Source organism: Nerophis ophidion, linkage group LG09, assembly GCF_033978795.1.
Source record: "Nerophis ophidion isolate RoL-2023_Sa linkage group LG09, RoL_Noph_v1.0, whole genome shotgun sequence".
NCBI lineage: Eukaryota > Metazoa > Chordata > Actinopteri > Syngnathiformes > Syngnathidae > Nerophis > Nerophis ophidion.
In genome coordinates this window covers 74876419-74895402 of record NC_084619.1, presented here as the reverse complement: position 1 = coordinate 74895402, position 18984 = coordinate 74876419, and the positions used below count along the sequence as shown (strand labels likewise).

Below are 18984 nucleotides of genomic sequence, written 5' to 3'. Positions count from 1 at the left end.
TTACCTTAAAATCTATTGTCATTTTTACAGTGTACAATTTGATGAGTAATTTACAATGAAATCTTAAGTCCAGCAGATATTAAAGTATGTATTTTTATTTTAACAAAAAATGCTTTGGAATGTAATATTTCTCTGCATTATTAGATAGAATTAAAGTTTGAAAATATATGAAATTGCATGTTATTTTTAAATATCCAAATAGAAAAAACAAACACCTTTAGTAATAAAATATAAAGTACTTTATTAACACATTATTTCCAGGCTTTCACGGGGTCACATAAAATGATGTAGCTGGCCAGATTTGGTCTTGAGTTCGTCATCCGTGCATCACAGTAAATCCCAGCCAGGAATAAAGTTGATTTTATTTAACTACGAAAGGCACTTTCACAATAAAAGATCAGTTTTTTTGGAAAAAAGAGTCGAGAGTCCCAACATTGCCTTGTGAGCGAGGTCTTTTAGAGTGAGGTCCTGAAGGGCCTCTGGTTTTTGTTTTACCCCGAGAGGCCGGCGCTGGAGGTCCTGCTCTGGCGGAGGAGGAGGAGGAGGAGGATGAAGGAGAAGAGAAGGAGTTGTGCAAGTCCAAAGCAAAGTGATAGTCGTGGTGTTCAGGCAAGTCCCAGGCAGACACGTCCTGACCACAGCGCTCACACTTCAGCACGTCTTCTTCTTCAACATCTTCCTCATCATCACATGGAGGCTGCGGGCCGGTGGCTGTCGGTTCTAGTTTAGACTCCTCCCAACATCTCTCAGCACATTTCTTGTGGAAGAAAGAGGCGATGTTGGAGCGAGGAGTGGATGGTGGCGGAGTCCAAACGGCCTCTTCGACCTCCTTTTGTCTCGGTTTCTTCTGGAAGAAAGACTGGATGCCGCTGGGAGGAGTGCGAGTGGCGTGAGTGGGCGTGGTCAGGGTGGGCGTGGTCAAGGTGGGAGTGGACGTGAGGTCAGAGCTGAAGAAGTCTGCGATGCTGCCCCCTGCTGCTGAAGGGGCGTCACTGAACTTGCTGGCTGAGAGGTGCAGCAGAGTGAGAGGTGGAGTCCTGCACACGTCATTCAATCAGCAGAATGTTACACATTTGGTTAAATGATCCATAAAAATGAATAATTAAAGCGTGAAATATATTATTGGACATTGCTGAACCTGATTATTAGGGCCTGCATGGCCCATTGCTAAAGGACTAACACAGGGACCTATTGTTTTTCGTGCGTTTTATTATTCTTTTCTTTTTATTATTATTATTATTCCGCCGCCTCTTTGAACTGTAATTTGATCCCCTGACCATGCTTCAAAACTCACCAAATTTCACACACATCAGAACTGGCAAAAATTGCCATTTAAGAAAAAAACCAAACCCCAAAACTCAAAAATGCGCTCTAGCGCCCCCTAGGAAAAAAAAAAACAGATTGCTTGTAACTTCCGTTAGGAATGTCGTAGAGACATGAAACAAAAACCTCTATGTAGGGCTGACTTAGACCTAGGTTTCATAATCGTACCTTCTAGGGCTAAAATCGACAGAAATATTTCAAAAACCCCTTCGAAGCAAAATTTACCTAAAAAATGCAAGTTTTGCCTCTTTGCGCTGTAATTTGACCCCTTTTAAAATGCTTCCTAACTCACCAAACTTGGCACACACCTCAGGACTGGCAAAAATTGCAATCTAGTAAAAAAAACAAACCCCAAAACTCAAAATTGCGCTCTAACGCAATTTTTGAATAAGGCACAGAAAAAACTGCTCCTAGGAAGAAAACACTGACAAAACTGCCTGTAACTTCCAGTAGGAATGTTGGAGAGACATGAAACAAAAACTTCTATGTAGGTCTCACTTAGACCAACATTTTAATAATTTACATCCTTCAGCAAAAATCAACAGGAAGTTGGCAATTACCCCTTCAAAACAAAAGTTTTGTAAAAACCCGTCACCTTTCTTCAAAAGTTATCTCCTCTGAGCGCCTTTGTCGTTTCGCACAGGAGAGAGTTTGAAACCCTTCTGATTAGACAGATTTTTGATCACTGCTCCGGTTTTGATTTTATGACCCTTCAAAGATCAACTGCGCTGATGCTCCTGCGCTGCTGTTGTCTCAAGATGGCTACTACCACTGGACAAATGTATTGGGACACTTAGGACTAACACTAGGCAAAAATATTGGGACACTTACGACTAACAGTAGACAATGACAATGTGAAATGGAATTAAATCTTTTTTGTCCTCAAAATTCTACACACAATACCCTATAATAATAGTAGCTACTATCCATGCATCTTCTAACGCCTGTTACGGGTTTGGGTCTCGGGGGCTGCAGACAAAGGTGGGCCCGACCAACACTGCTTGCAGCTTTAATTTAATTTTTTAATGGAATTTTTATTTTCTTGACTATGCAGGTCGCCAAAATGAAAGCCAAATAAATGAATTCAAATGAAAAAAAATATTGATTACATAAGACCATCAATCAAGACATGAAATATAACCTTAATATATATCACTTTTTTTTATGTACAATTCATGCATAAAAATACATTTTTCTACATACGCAACATAAGTTGTGAAATACATTTGCCATTAATTTACTACATTGTGAAATATGTCAAATAATTGTATTAATTTGCAGTGTTTAGATTTCTCTGATTAGGGCCAATTTATTGATTAAATGACTTTGTATTTACCGTTTGTTTGAAATCAAGTTTGTCTTGTGTCAAAACAAAAGCCAAACAAATACATTCCAATGAAAAATGGATGACATAAGACCATCAATCAAGTCATGAAATATAACCTTAACATTGTTTTATTTTTTATCATCAATTTACGTATATAATTACCTTTTTATACATACACAACATACATTGTGAAATATATTTTCCATTAATTTACTACATTGTAAGTTATAATATTAAATAACTGTATTCATGTACAGTGTTTATATTTTTCTGATTATGGCCAATTTATTTATTATATTACATTGTATTTACAGTGTATTTAATATAGTTTACCAAAATAAAAAAACATATGTATATATATATATGTATATATATATATATATATATATATATATATATATATATATATATTTGATGAATGATTAAAATATTAATGAATTAATCTGTGTTGGCCCGGCGATGAGGTGGCGACTTGTCCAGGGTGTACCCCGCCTTCCGCCCGATTGTAGCTGAGATAGGCGCCAGCACCCCCCGCGACCCCAAAAGGGAATAAGCGGTAGAAATGGATGGATGGATAATTACAATGTCAACTATCATTCATTTTCTTCTGCTTATCTGAAGTCGGGTCGCGGGGGCAGCAGCCTAAGCAGAGCCCAGACTTCCCTCTCCCCAGCTACTTTGTCAAGCGCCTCCCGGGGAGATCTGGAGGCGTGTCCTAAACATCTCTCCAGTGCAGGTGTCCAGGGGGCATCTGATGACCTCATCTGGCTCCTCTTGATGTGGAGGAGCAGCAACTTTACTCAGATCTTCTCCCACAAACTCTGAGGGAGAGACTCACCACCATTTTGGCAGCTTGTCCCTGAGGTCTCATCCTTGCGGTCACAACACGAAACTTATGACCATAAGTGAGGATAGAGACTTAGATATCACAGTATTTTGTCATTTTTGTTTTGTGCCAAAATTACAAAATATATACTGTATGAATTATTTCACTTAAATGTAAACTATATTAATACATTAAAGTATCAATTATTGTGCAAAATAACCAGAAATATTTCTACTAATTATGTGAAGTGAAGTGAATTATATTTATATAGCGCTTTTTCTCTAGTGACTCAACGCGCTTTACATAGTGAAACCCAATATCTAAGTTACATTTAAACCAGTGTGGGTGGCACTGGGAGCAGGTGGGTAAAGTGTCTTGCTCAAGGACACAACAGCAGTGACTAGGATGGCGGAAGCGGGAATCGAACCTGCAACCCTCAAGTTGCTGGCACGGCCACTCTACCAACCGAGCTAAACCGGTTGGTAGAGTTGGTAATGTTTATTTTCTAGTTTACCGACATGTTTATTTTGAAACCTTTTATTTCATTAATGTTATGAATTAAAAGTTAATTATAATTAAAATGCTTTGATGTACTTATTTCCTGATCGACTTATCTAATAACATTTTTGTAGAGTGAGAATATTTTTGTGGCTAAATCCAATAGAAGTCATTACAACAAACACTATTTCAGGTCATATTCTACAACAGGGGTGCCCACACTTTTTCTGCAGGCGAGCTACTTTTCAATTGACCAACTCGAGGGGATCTACCTCATTTATATATATCATTTATATTTATTTATTTATGAAAGAGACATTTTTGTAAACAAGTTAAATGTGTTTAATGATAATACAAGCATGTGTAACACATATAGATGTCTTTCTTTCACGAAGACAAGAATATAAGTTGGTGTATTACCTGATTCTGATGACTTGCATTGATTGGAATCAGACAGTAATGATGATAACGCCCACATTTTCAAATGGAGGAGAAAAAAAGTTGTCCTTTCTGTACAATACCACATGAAAGTGGTTGGTTTTTGGCATCTAATTCATCCAGCTTCCATACACTTTACAAGAAAAACATTGGCGGCAAATTCCGTAGCTTGCTTGATTGACATTCACGGCACCCGAGGGTCTTGTGAGATGACGCTGGCTGCTGCCAGTTCATTATTATGAAAAAATGACAGAGAAACACTTTTTATTTCAACAGACTTTCGCGCCGTCCCTTCCGTCAAAACTCTAAAGGCGGACTGCACATTTCCTATCTTCACAATAAAAGCCCTGCTTCATGCTGCCTGCGCTAACAAAATAAGAGTCTCGGAAAGCTGGCGTGCACAAGCGATGTGCACGCCAGCTTTCTGAGGGATCGCTTGTGCACGCCAGTTTTCCGAGACTCTGTATTTAGTTAGCGCAGGCAGCATGAAGCAGGGCTTTTATTGTGAAGATAGGAAATGTGCAGTCGGCCTTTAGAGTTTTGACGGAAGGTACGGCGCGAGAGTCTGTTGAAATAAAAAGTGTTTCTGGCCTTCCTCTCGGTCATATTTTCATAATAATGATCTTGCAGCAGCCAGCGTCATCTCACAAGACCCTCCGGTACCGTGAATGTCATTTAAGTGACGTCTTGGTGAAGATTGATGATCACTCATTTTTAGGTCTATTTTTTTTAAAAGCCTGGCAGGAGATGGACTGACACACCCCCCGCGGTCGACTGGTAGCTCGCCATCGACGTAATGGGCACCCCTGGTCTACATCTTCAAGTAAATAATTTATTTTAGTTTATTTATTTATTTTAGTTTATTTTGAAACCCTTTATTTCATTAATGTTATGAATTAAAAGTTAATTATAATTAAAATGCTTTGATATACTTATTTCATGACCGACTTATCTAATAACATTTTTGTTGAATGAGAATATTTTTGTGACTAAATCCAACAGAAGTCATTACAACAAACACTATTTCGGGTCATATTCTACATCTTCTAGTAAATCATTCCAATGACCTAACAGCACATGAAGTCTTTGAAGTCTGCAACACATCATCCCTAGGATGCTGGCTGACTCTCACCACGTTCATGCAAGTCAACACCTGGGTACATCATCCCACGTTCATGCAAGTCAACACCTGGGTACATCATCCCACGTTCATGCAAGTCAACACCTGGGTACGTACCACGCCGCCTGCTGGTTTCCTGCCGTGTTGAGACTCTTGATGATGGCGAAGCTGTCAGTGGCCAACTTGGCGGCCTGGTAGCGGACTAAAGCGCAACAACGGGAGAAGCTGCTGGCCTTGGTGTCGCCCAGCTGCCGCACGCCGACTGTCAGCGACTTCGCCACTCGGCCGTTCTGGAAGATGGAGAGCGTGCGGTCATTTTTTTATGCGTGCATCTGATTTCTCACTATTGGCATCATTATCCTTTTTATTGGTGAGATCTTATCCGTGAAAACATCGTCTTAGGTCATTAAAGTCCTGCTCAAAAAGGTTTGTGTTATGGAATAATCCTGTTAATCACCGCTTTCTTTCTTTTAGTTTATTTCCAACATGAACACACTTACAGCATCACACAATTTCATGTTATTTATGTTTACATGTCAGCAGATAATAATAATAATTATAGATTTTATTTGTAAAAAGCACTTTACGTTGAGCAAACAACCTCAAAGTGCCACAGTGTAAAAAAATAGTAATAAAAATAAATAAACTTTAAACTAGAAACAGCCCAAAGGCTACAACCAGCATGCATGTCTATAGAAAGGCTTTTTTTAAAAAGACGGGTTTTTCAAGCCTTTTTTAAAAGCATCCACAGTCTGAGGTACCCTCAGGTGGTCAGGGAGAGCGTTCCATGTTGACATGTCAGCAGATAATAATAATAATAATAGATTTTATTTGTAAAAAGCACTTTACGTTGAGCAAACAACCTCAAAGGGCCACACTGTAAAAAAATAGTAATAATAAAAATAAATAAAATATAAAACTAGAAACAGCCCAAAGGCTACAACCAGCATGCATGTCTATAGAAAGGCTTTTTTAAAAAGATGGGTTTTTCAGCCTTTTTTAAAAGCATCCACAGTCTGAGGTGCCCTCAGGTGGTCAGGGAGAGCGTTCCATGTTGACATGTCAGCAGATAATAATAATAATAATAATAATAGATTTTATTTGTAAAAAGCACTTTACGTTGAGCAAACAACCTCAAAGTGCCACACTGTAAAAAAATAGTAATAATAAAATAAATAAAATATAAAACTAGAAACAGCCCAAAAGGCTACAACCAGCATGCATGTCTATATAGAAAGGCTTTTTTAAAAAGATGGTTTTTCAGCCTTTTTTAAAAGCATCCACAGTCTGAGGTGCCTCAGGTGGTCAGGGAGAGCGTTCCATGTTGACATGTCAGCAGATAATAATAATAATAATAATAGATTTTATTTGTAAAAAGCACTTTACGTTGAGCAAACAACCTCAAAGTGCCACACTGTAAAAAAAATAGTAATAATAAAAATAAATAAAATATAAAACTAGAAACAGCCCAAAAGGCTACAACCAGCATGCATGTCTATAGAAAGGCTTTTTAAAAAGATGGGTTTTTAAGCCTTTTTTAAAAGCATCCACAGTCTGAGGTGCCCTCAGGTGGTCAGGGAGAGCGTTCCACGTTGACATGTCAGCAGATAATAATAATAATAGATTTTATTTGTAAAAAGCACTTTACGTTGCGCAAACAACCTCAAAGTGCCACAGTGTAAAAAAATAGTAATAATAAAAATAAATAAAATATAAAACTAGAAACAGCCCAAAAGGCTACAACCAGCATGCATGTCTATTGAAAGGCTTTTTTAAAAAGATGGGTTTTTAAGCCTTTTTTAAAAGCATCCACAGTCTGAGGTGCCCTCAGGTGGTCAGGGAGAGCATTCCACGGACTGGGAATGGTCTGTTTTCCTTGCTCTGTCCGTGGAGGTTGGAGGAGGTTAGCCTGTATGTAGCGGATGATTTGGGGGTGAGCAGTTCTTTGAGGTAGAGGGGGACATTTCCATGGAGGCACTGGTGGATTAGTAGGGAGATTTTGAATTCAATCCTGAGTGGAACAGGCAGCCAGTGAAGGGATTTGAGAGTTGGTGTGATGTGGTCCTGTTTCCACACTCTCATCAGGATCCTGGCAGCACTATTTTGTATGTAGTGCAGCTTCTGGATGTTGTTGATGGGGATCCTGACAAGAAGTGTGTTGCAGTAGTCGAGCCAGATTATATCAACAGTCTGATATTATCAGACATCTCCAGTCTGGACACAATGTATTATGGGTAATGGCAGTCAGCTTTGTGACCTTACTCTTACTTCTTCTAACTCTTCCTTACTGTAACAAACTCGCTTTATTTTGCCATTCGTTTGTTCCCACGTGGTTATCGTTTTACATTTCTGAAGGTTTAAGTTGACAGGCGAACGATACAAAACGATAAAGAGAGTCTGGAGTTTTTAGTTTGTTGTTGTCGCAGCAAGCGGGAGCAGGAGAAAGTAGAGAAGTTTTACTCAGTGGCTTAGTGGTTAGAGCAGGGGTCACCAAGGCGGGCACCAGGTCGCCCGTAAGGACCAGATGAGTCGCCCGCTGGCTTGTTCTAAAAATAGCTCAAATAGCAGCACTTACCAGTGAGCTGCCTCTATTTTTTAATTGTATTTATTTACTAGCAAGCTGGTCTCGCTTTGCTCGACATTTTTAATTCTAAGAGAGACAAAACTCAAATAGAATTGGAAAATCCAAGAAAATATTTTAAAGACTTGGTCTTCACTTGTTTAAATAAATTATTATTTTTTTTTTTAGAAGCTTTCAGAAAGACGATTTTAGAGAAAAAAAAAAAACAACCCTTAAAAATATTTTAGGATTTTTAGCACATATACCTTTTTACCTTTTAAATTCCTTCCTCTTCTTTCCTGACCATTTTAAATCAATGTACAAGTTTATTTTATTTTTTTTGTAAAGGAATAATAAATATATTTTAATTTAATTCTTCATTTTAGCTTCTGTTTTTCGACGAAGAATATTTGTGAAATATTTATTCAAACTTATCATGATTAAAATTCAAAAATATTATTCTAGCAAAACTAGAAAATCTTTAGAATCAAATTTAAATCTTATTTCAAAGTCTTTTGAATTTGTTTTAAAAATTTTGTTCTGGAAAATCAAGAAGAAATAATGATTTGTCTTTGTTAGAAATATATCCATCCATCCATTTTCTACCGCTTATTCCCTTTCGGGGTCGCAGGGGGCGCTGGCGCCTATCTCAGCTACAATCGGGCGGAAGGCGGGGTACACCCTGGACAAGTCGCCACCTCATCGCAGGGCTGTTAGAAATATAGCTTGGTCCAATTGTTATATATTCTAACAAAGTGCTGATTGGATTTCAACCTATTTAAAACATGTTGTCAAAATTCTAAAATTAATCTTAATCAGGAAAACTTACAAATGATGTTCCAAAAATTATTTTTTTAATTTTTTCAAAAAGATTCGAATTAGCTTTTTTTGGTTGAATTTTAAATTTTAAAGAGTCGAAATTGAAGATAAACTATGTTTCAAAATTTAATTTTCCTTTTTTTCCTTTTTTTCCTTTTTTTCTCCTCTTTTAAACCGTTCACTTAAGTGTTTTTTTCATCATTTATTCTCTAAAAAAAAACCTTCCGTAAAAGGAAAAAAATGTACGACGGAATGAGACAGAAATACCCATTTTTTTTATATATATATAGATTTATTTATTAAAGGTAAATTGAGCAAATTGGCTATTTCTGGCAATTTATTCAAGTGTGTATCAAACTGGTAGCCCTTGGCATTAATCAGTACCCAAGAAGTAGCTCTTGGTTTCAAAAAGGTTGGTGACCCCGGGGTTAGAGTGTCCGCCCTGAGATCGACAGGTCGTGAGTTCAAACCCCGGCCGAGTGATACCAAAGACTATAAAAATGGGAGCCTGCTTGGCACTCAGTATCAAGGGTTGGAATTGGGGGTTAAATCACCAAACAATGATTCCCGGGCGCGGCCACCGCTGCTGCTCACTGCTCCCCTCACCTCCCAGGGGGTGAACAAGGGGATGGGTGACATGCAGAAGATAGATTTCACCACACCTAGTGTGTGTGTGTGTGTGTGTGTGTGACAATCATTGCTTCTTTAACTTTAATTAGGAAACTACACCATCCATCCATCCATTTTCTACCGCTTATTCCCTTTCAGGGGCGCTGGCACCTATCTCAGCTACAATTGGGCGGAAGGCGGGGTACACCCTGGACAAGTCGCCACCTCATCGCAGGGCCAACACAGATAGACAGACAACATTCACATTCACACACTAGGGACCATTTTAGTGTTGCCAATCAACCTATCCCCAGGTGCATGTCTTTGGAGGAGGGAGGGGCCTATCCCCAGGTGCATGTCTTTGGAGGTGGGAGGAAGCCGGAGTACCCGGAAGGAACCCACGCAGTCACGGGCAGAACATGCAAACTCCACACAGAAAGATCCCGAGCCTGGGATTGAACCCAAGTCTGCAGGACCTTCGTATTGTGAGGCAGACGCACTAACCCCTCTCCCACCGTGAAGCCCGAAACTACAGCATACAACCCTAAATCCTACTTGTCCTCACCACTTCTCTGTCCTTGGTCAGCCTCTCCTCCAACTCCAGAGCCAGCTGGTGAAGCCAGTGCTGCACCTTTGCAGACAGACTTTCTTTTAGATTTGACTAAACATCAGCAACAGTCCAACTCCTTGGCATATCGTCTAATTAGTGGGCGTACCTGCTCTTTTGTGACGAGCGACGTCTTCCCGGGGAAGTTCTTACTGCAGCCGATGGACTTGGGCAGCTGTCTGGGTTTCACGGCTTCGAAGTCCACCCCGCGGCACAGGTCGTACAGCCACTGCCTGGGGAGAGCAGATTGTTGCCGTGTCGGGTTTCGGGTCGAGGGGCCGGGTCCTACCCTGTTTTCTCGCCAAAGTGCTTCCCCAGTTGGGCGTGAGAGAAGCGAGTCAGCTCCCCCATGTTCTCCACTTGCAGGTGTGCCGTGATGGACGCCCCCAGTTTGCCTCCCAGGTTACGTCTGGCGTAAATAAAAAAAAAAGCGGAGGAGTGAATATTAAGGATTTAGGGCCCGGGGAAGCAGACGGACACTCACATCTTGCTAACGGGCAGAGTGTTGAAAAGCTCTGTCACAGAATCCAGCGGCAAGATCGTCTGTCGGTTTGGTTTGTTCAGCCCACACGCCAGTTTAGCCAGAACCTGCAGGGGGGAACCATAACAACACTAAATGAGGCAATTGCCTGTGAATGCTCCAATATATCAATTGATCGAATAATTGAAACTTTTATTAGTAGATTGCACAGTACAGTACATATTCCGTACACCCCAATAAGTTTTTTAACTTGTTTAAATCGGGGTCCACGTAAACCAATTCATGGTCGATATATCGCGGGTTTGTCTCTGTGCGATATAGAAAATGACTTTATCGTGATATTCGAGTATACGTTCTCACGCAGTTGCTTTTAGCTGCTGGCATTACACTGCATATGTTCCCACTCTTTCTTGTCTCCTTCTCACAGAAACGTAAAACAAGCGCACCTTCTTACATACGTCACATACGTATACGCCCTTGCGGAGCGGAGAGGTAGCAGCATGGGTAACATTAGCTGTGGTGCGAGTGGTAATTCGAGAGAAAGAAGGTGCGAATCTTGGAACAAATGTCGGAAGAATAATTAATTACCAAGAAAAACAGCAGGGGGTCCATCATCATGCGGTGGTTTAGCTTCAAGCGGGAAGATGTCGAACAGACAACTGTAATTTGTCACGTGTGGGGCAAAAGCGTTGGTAAAAGAAGTAGCATTACTGCAAATGTGGTGGAAAAAGTCTGAATATTAAACAGGAACAATAGAGAGTTTGTTACCACAGTTTTATTTACTCATAATCAGATGATACAAAGTTGGATTGCATCGATATGATTACAGACTGTGTCTCCGGAGACGAAAGAAGGTGCAACATCGTGCAGGGGCTCTGAACGCAGGATGTCGTTGTGGCTTGTGCAGCCCTTTGAGACACTTCTTATCAAGGGCTTCATAAATAAACAGACATGCACCTGGGGATAAGTTGATTGGCAACACTAAATGGTCCCTAGTGTTTGAATGTGAGTGTGAATGTTGTCTGTCTATTTGTGTTGGCCCTGCGATGAGGTGGCGACTTGTCCAGGGTGTACCCCGCCTTCCGCCTGATTGTAGCTGAGATAGGCGCCGGCGCCAGCGCCCCCCGCGACCCCAAAAGGGAATAAGCGGTATAAAATGGATGGATGATTGAAATAGTCATGAAAATCAAGAGATGAATGAGAAGGCGTGTCCAAACTTTTGGTCTGTACTGTAAATTATTCTTACTTTCAACACCTAAATCCATGAATTAACATCAAATCCATCCGACGATTATACGTTGTTATTTTTTGGAGCAAGGTCAGTTTCAAAGTAAAAAAACTTCCTGCATGGCAGATTTGCATTATTAGTGGCAAAATTTTCTTGACACATTACACCTGTGCGCCCTTTTATTCCACTTTTTTTTTGTGACAGTATTTTCAAAATGTGCTGCAGGCCGCAGTTTGGACGCCCCTGTGCTAAAATACCACTTGGTGGTTTGCACTATCTTTGGCAGGCCGAAAATGTCATGTAAAAATTAAATAACACGGACAGTATACCAAATATAAATGAAATGGTTACTATATTTGTTAGTAAAATAGGACGATAAAATGTGCACAGACTTTATTTTTTTTAAATACCAGTAACGCATTTTCTTACTTTGTTGTGCGAGATGCCAGCTGAGCAGCGGAAGCTTGTGTGTCGCTCCACCGCCGTCCTCATTTCCTGCACAATGATGGCGCCCACGGTGAGCTGGAGCTCTGCACAGTTGTTGGTAGCTATGGATGCTAACCACTGCTGCACACCTGATGACCTCTGCTTCTCTGTAGAGGAAACATATATTAACTAGGGATGTCCCGATACAACTTTTTCACTTCCGATACGATACCGATATTGTAGCCTTGAGTATTTGCCGATACCGATATCAATACGATACGATATAGGCACAAATCATACATATATTTATTCTTTATTTTGTTTTGTAGAATGTTAGAAAAGGCTTGATAAAGTGATGTTACTGTTACTGATGTTGTAGTGTTAAAACAGAAAACAATAGTCAGCAAGAGTAGGTATAGGAAAAACTGACCCATTTATTAACCAATTGGTTACATAAATTTTAACCTTCAACATAAGAGTATTACCTCAACAAATCCAATAAAAACAAAATGTTATATTTAAAGTGCAAAATAACCACTAATACCAACATAATTATACAATTGAATAGAATAAATTAAAAATAAATTAGAAGGCCCTGAAAAATAACCTAAATAAATCCAATACAAAAAACGTTTTAAAGTGCAAACAATTCAAGTTCACTTCAGTTATTTTTTTACTGTCAGCATATGTTGGAAACAACTGTGGGCAGGGACAAAAACCACAAAAACAACACAATATTGCTCTAAATTAAGAGTTCACAGCTCCAGTTTCACTGACTGACTATGCCCAAAACAATGTAGTAATTACTCTTAGTCTTCACTGAAGAATAGTGTAAACACAATAAACATATCACTCTAATAACAAGAGCATAAAACAAATAATAATCAGTCAGTGCTGACTACCCTTACTACTCCTCCTCCTCCTTCTCCACTTTCTGCAGTCCGAGCATAATGTGGAGATTTTTTTTTAAGAAGATAAGCATTTCGGCATGCTGTGAGTTAAAATACTTCCACACAGCCGACATCACTACACTTTGCTGAGCACACGCGTTGTCGTTGTTGATCAGTGGTCAACAAAACAAACAGTTGTACATTCATATATTTAAAATGTTGTAGACTGAAAGGGTATAGGCTGAAGTTGAACACTTATTAAACAATGTCCAATACAAGATGAGCTTTCAACAATTATGAAATTTCCTTAGCACAACATATTATAAATACACCTTGTACACTTAGATATTGGGTTTCACTATGTAAAGCGCTTTGAGTCACTTGAGAAAAGCGCTATATAAATATAATTCACTTCACAATTAGTCTGCTGATGTATGCAGTAACTAGGAGTGTAACTGTACACACACATTTCGGTTCGGTACGTACCTCGGTTTAGAGGTCACCGTTAGGTTCATTTTCGGTACAGTAAGAAAAAAACAAAATATAAATTTTTTGGTTATTTATTTACCAAATTTGCAAAATCTTCCACCAAAAATATTTTTCTTTGTGGAATATTCGATGTGAAGTAATCGGAACCTTGGATAGGTCAATAATTCATAATAACTAGGGATGCACCGAAATGAAAATTTGTGGCCGAAGCCGAATAAAATTTAAAAGCTTGGCCGAAGGCCGAATACTGAATACCGAATAATAAATGCAGTTTTTCACAATTTTTTTTATATTGCATTAACAGCCTACAATACATTTTTAGACATGTTTTTTTAAATAAAGTACATTTTTATTGAACATTGACATTTTAATATTCCAGTAGCCTTTGCTTTTCAAAAAAAGCACAGTTTTTCATTTATATTAGGCCTTCAAACAAAACATGCATTCCAAAAAAAAAAATAAAGTGCATTAAAGTGGATAAACCCACAACAAAAGAATTATTGTCCTTTTGGCAAAAGTCTACTTAGCCACAGTAGATAGGCTAATAATATAAACAGAAGGCTCAAGTAAATCTCAATTAAGTGTGTGCTTGTAACCTCATACACTTATACAGGTAGCCTACACAACAGGCTAATAATGTAAACAGAGGCCCCACTAAATCTCAATAAGTGTGTGCTTGTAACCTCATACACTTATACAGGTAGCCTACACAACAGGCTTTTAAAACCAGTGTGGGTGGCACTGGGAGCAGGTGGGTAAAGTGTCTTGCCCAAGGACACAACGGCAGTGACTAGGATGATGCAAGCGGGGATCGAACCTGCAACCCTCAAGTTGCTGGCACGGCCGCTCTACCAACCGAGCTATACCGCTATAATTAGGAGCCTTTGTTTGTTAACGTACTAATAAAAGACAAGTTGTCTCGTATGTTCACTATTTTAAGGACAAAATTGTTCTTCGACTGCAATAAGAAACATAAGTTTAATCTACCCTAAGATTTTTTGTTGAAATAAAGCAATTAATGCCATTTTTGTGGTCCCCCCTTATTTAAAAAAGTACCAAAAAGTATCGATATATATTTTGGTACGGGTACTAAAATATTGGTATGGGGACAACCCTAGTAGTTTGTTACTGCTCATCACTGCTTGCATTTGACTAGTTTGGCAGGATGTGCTTACCTTTATCTGTAACGGCATCCTCATCAGCTGCTTCCTGTCCTTCAGGTAAACTGTGCGGATAACCCTGGACGTAGGTGGTCCTCAGCAGACCAGGCTCGATATGCTGGTCCGCCCCGTCTTTAAGCCGCTGCTGGACCGCCGCGGTCAAGTCCATGTACGCCTCGTCAATACTGGCCCGCTCGATCACGGCAAAGCGAGACATGACCTCGATGACCTCCACGCTGGCCTCCCTGTAACTGGACACAACGGCTGGTTTTAGTTCCTCGGCATCTTACATCGTCGTGGAAACGGGGGGATCGGCATCACTCACTGGGTCAGGTCAGCCTTGCCGTGAGATTCGGGCACCCTGGCCACCTGGAGGTCCGGGCACAGCTTCTTGGCGTCGTCCACCCACATGTTTTTGGTGACACCGTGGGCCCTGGCCTCGTAGCTCACGGCGATGATGCTGGCGGGAGACACGGCCTTGAGTCATTTTGTACAAAACCAGTGAAGTTGGCACCTTGTGTCATTCGTAAATAAAAACAGAATACTAGGGATGCACCGATTAATCGGTAACCGAATATATTCGGCCGAATATGGCAAAAAAAGCCACATTCGGTCTTCGGTGAAATGAGTTTTTATAAAAGCAAGGCCGAATAGTGGCGTGTGACGCAAGTTTTTGACGCGGTGACGCAATCAACCAACGTGCAGTGACGTTGGGATATGTTGTGTACCTGTATAAGTGTATGAGGTTACAAGCACACACTTATTGAGATTTAGTGGGGCCTCTGTTTACATTATTAGCCTGTTGTGTAGGCTACCTGTATAAGTGTATGAGGTTACAAGCACACACTTATTGAGATTTATTTAAGCCTTCTGTTTACATTATTAGCATATCTACTGTGGCTAAGCAGATTTTTTCCAAAAGGACAATAATTCCTTTGTTGTGGGTTTATCCACTTTAATGCACTTTATTTTTTTTTTGGAATGCATGTTTTGTTTGAAGGCCTAATATAAATGAAAAACTGTGCTTTTTTTGAAAAGCAAAGACTACTGGAATATTAAAAAAATGTCAATATTCAATAAAAAATTACTTTATTTGAAAAACATGTCTAAATATTTATTCTAGGCTATTTATGCAATATTTAAAAAATTGTAAAAAACTGCATTCATTATTCGGTATTTGGCCTTCGGCCAATCGTTTAAATTTTATTCGGCTTCGGCCACAAAATTTCATTTCGGTGCATCCCTACAGAATACAATGGTTTGCAAATCCTTTTCAACTTATATATTTAATTGAATAGACTGCAAAGACAAGATATTTAATGTTCCAACTGAAAAACGTAATTGTTTTTTGCAAATAATCATTAACTTAGAATTTAATGGCAGCAACACATTGCAAAAAAGTTGTCACAGAGACATTTTTACCAGTGTGTTACAAGGCCTTTCCTTTTAACAAAACTCGGTAAAGGTTTGGGAACTGAGGAGACACATTTTTGAAGCTTTTCAGGTGGAATTCTTTCCCATTCTTGCTTGATGTACAGATTAAATTGTTCAACAGTCCGGGGTCTCCGTTGTGGTATTTTAGACTTCATAATGCACCACACATTTTCAATGGGAGACAGGTCTGGGCTACAGGCAGGCCAGTCTAGTACCCGCACTCTTTTACTACGAAGCCACGGTGTTGTAACACGCAGCTTGGCATTGTCTTGCTGAAATAAGCAGGGGCGTCCATGATAACATTGCTCGGATAGCAACATATGTTGCTCCAAAACCTGTATGTACCTTTCAGCATTAATGGTGCCTTCATGGATGTGTAAGTTACCCCTGCCTTGGGCACTAATACACCTCCCATACCATCAAAGATGAAGTTTTTTTAACTTTGCGCCTATAACAGTCCAGATGGTTCTTTTCCTCTTTGGTCCAGAGGACGCGACGGCCACAGTTTCTGAAAACAATTTGAAATGTGGACTCGTCAGACCACAGAACACTTATTCACTTCGCATCTGTCCATCTTAGATGAGTTTTTGGGTGTTGTTGATAAATGGCTTTTGCTCTGCATAGTAGTTTTGACTTGCACTTACAGATGTAGCGATGAACTGTAGTTACTGACAGTGGTTTTCTGAAATGTTCCTGAGCCCATGTGGTGATATCCTTTACACACCGATGTCGGTTTTTGATGCCGTACCGCCTGAGGTATCAAAGGTCCGTAATATATTTGCTTACGTGCAGTGAAGTGAATTATATTTATACAGCGCTTTTTCTCAAGTGACTCAAAGTGCTTTACATAGTGAAACCCAATATCTAAGTTACATTTAAACCAGTGTGGGTGGCACTGGGAGCAGGTGGGTAAAGTGTCTTGCCCAAGGACACAACGGCAGAGACTAGGATGGTGGAAGCAGGGATCGAACCTGCAACTCTCAAGTTGCTGGCACGGTTGCCCCACCAACCGAGCCATACCGCAGTGATTTCCAGATTCTCTGAACCTTTTGATAATATTACATACAGCAGATTGTGGAATCCCTAAATTCCTTGCCATAGCCGGTTGAGAAATGTTGTCCTTAAACAATTTGCTAAGGCATTTGTTGACAAAATTCGTGACCCTCGCCCCGTTCTTGATTGTGAACGACTGAGAATTTCATTGAAGCTGCTTTCATACCCACCCACCTGTTCCCAATTAGCCTGCTCACCTGTGAAGTGTTTGATGAGCATTCCTCAACTTTCTCAGTCTTTTTTGCCACTTGTGCCAGCTTTTTTGAATCATGTTGCAGGCATCAAATTCCAAATGAGGTAATATTTGTATAAAAATAAAGTTTTACAGTCCGAACATCCAGTATATTGTCTTTACAGTCTATTCAATTGAACACAGGTTGAAAAGAAGAAGTACGGCGTGGTGTATGCTAAGAGGGAGGCGGGTTCTAACGTTGAGTGACAGCAGTGCTGTCCAATTGGAAAGTAGGAAAGGTTTACTTGATAAAAGCCATCATTTATAGATAACTTCTCTCTGAGTGGCGACACTACTCACCCTCCTCCTTTCCAGGTCTTATACTGAGCCACCACACACTTTGTGTTCTTCAGGGCAGCATTCAGTCTCTGCTCCACTTGCACGTAGAAACAGTCCATGTCCACTAACGCCACAACCCTCTCTTTGCCGTACTCCATCACTTAACTCTCCTCCTTTTATCACCATGTAACAGCTTTGTTGATAACGAGTAACAGTTAAACACATCCGTCACATTGCATGTTCGAAATAAACTCAAACATTGTATCCTGCACTACTTTCATAACGCTGTTCCGGGGCGGGCTTTATTTTCCCGCAAAATGCGGCGTTACATAATTGCGTCATCAAAAGTCGACGGAAGCCGTTTTTGGTTTAATAAATCTAAATACAATCCTCAAAAGTAAACATTTTTGTTTATCAATTTAAAAAACGGAGCTTATTCAAAACACCTGAAATTCCTCCAATAAATATATAATTTAAGGAGTCCTGTCCATTACATCATATTTACATACATCATATATCTATATGTCAAAATATTATTTTGTTTATACATCCCAACGAGGCCACGCCCCAAAAGAAAGAAACAGCAAGAAAACTAAAATATATTTGCGGATAAATCAATTGAATAAACACAAAACAAATAAATAAATACTAATAATAATAATTATCAATTAATAAGAATAATAATCAGAAATAAAAGTAAAGAATATAAACAGATAGCAAATAATATTAAATAAATAAAAAATAAAATTCATATATGTTATTTCTCGAATTAGTGATTGTACTGTCTAAAGAAAGTATTACACCCTAAATGTCGGCATGCATGCATATATATATATATATATATATATATATATATATATATATATATATATATATATATATATATATATATATACATATTAGGGTTGCAAATCTTTGGGTGTCCCACAAATCGATTCAATATCCATTCTTGGGGTCGCTATTCATTAATATATCGATTTTTTTTTCCGATTCAACGCGATTCTCGATTCAAAAATGATATTTTTCTGATTCAAAATGATTCTGTATTCATTCAATACATACTGTAGGATCTCAGCAGGATCTACCCCAGTCCGCCGACATGCTAGAGTAGTAGATTTAAATAAAAAAAAACGCTTTTATAATTGTAAAGGAAAATGTTTTATCAACTGATTGCAATAATGTAAA

At 39.3% G+C, this 18984-nt stretch overlaps 1 protein-coding gene across 2 annotated transcripts; it reads right to left on the bottom strand.

Annotated features, from left to right (window-relative positions):
- Positions 1-344: 344 nt before the first annotated feature.
- polh (polymerase (DNA directed), eta) lies at positions 345-18135 on the bottom strand. Of its 2 annotated transcripts, none has more exons than XM_061911772.1 (10): positions 17821-18135; positions 15127-15261; positions 14817-15052; positions 12266-12429; positions 10612-10715; positions 10417-10536; positions 10237-10360; positions 10086-10151; positions 5650-5822; positions 345-1037 (listed from the first exon to the last, which is right to left on the bottom strand). In XM_061911772.1, exons 1-10 carry the CDS (start codon positions 17955-17957, stop codon positions 398-400), a joined length of 1899 nt encoding a protein of 632 aa, XP_061767756.1. In that variant the 5' UTR covers positions 17958-18135; the 3' UTR covers positions 345-397. The 2 variants fall into 2 exon arrangements, with proteins under 2 accessions (XP_061767756.1, XP_061767757.1); XM_061911773.1 differs by having other exon boundaries at positions 854-1005.
- Positions 18136-18984: the final 849 nt, after the last annotated feature.

Excerpts from the sequence above, each read along its gene's own strand:
- polh (XM_061911772.1), bottom strand. The coding sequence starts at position 17,957 with ATGGAGTACGGCAAAGAGAGGGTTGTGGCGTTAGTGGACATGGACTGT. Across the intron at positions 12,430-14,816 it reads GGATGCCGTTACAGATAAAG|AGAAGCAGAGGTCATCAGGT; the intron begins GTAAGCACATCC and ends TTTCCTCTACAG. Across the intron at positions 10,152-10,236 it reads CGCTCGTCACAAAAGAGCAG|GTGCAGCACTGGCTTCACCA; the intron begins GTACGCCCACTA and ends CTGTCTGCAAAG.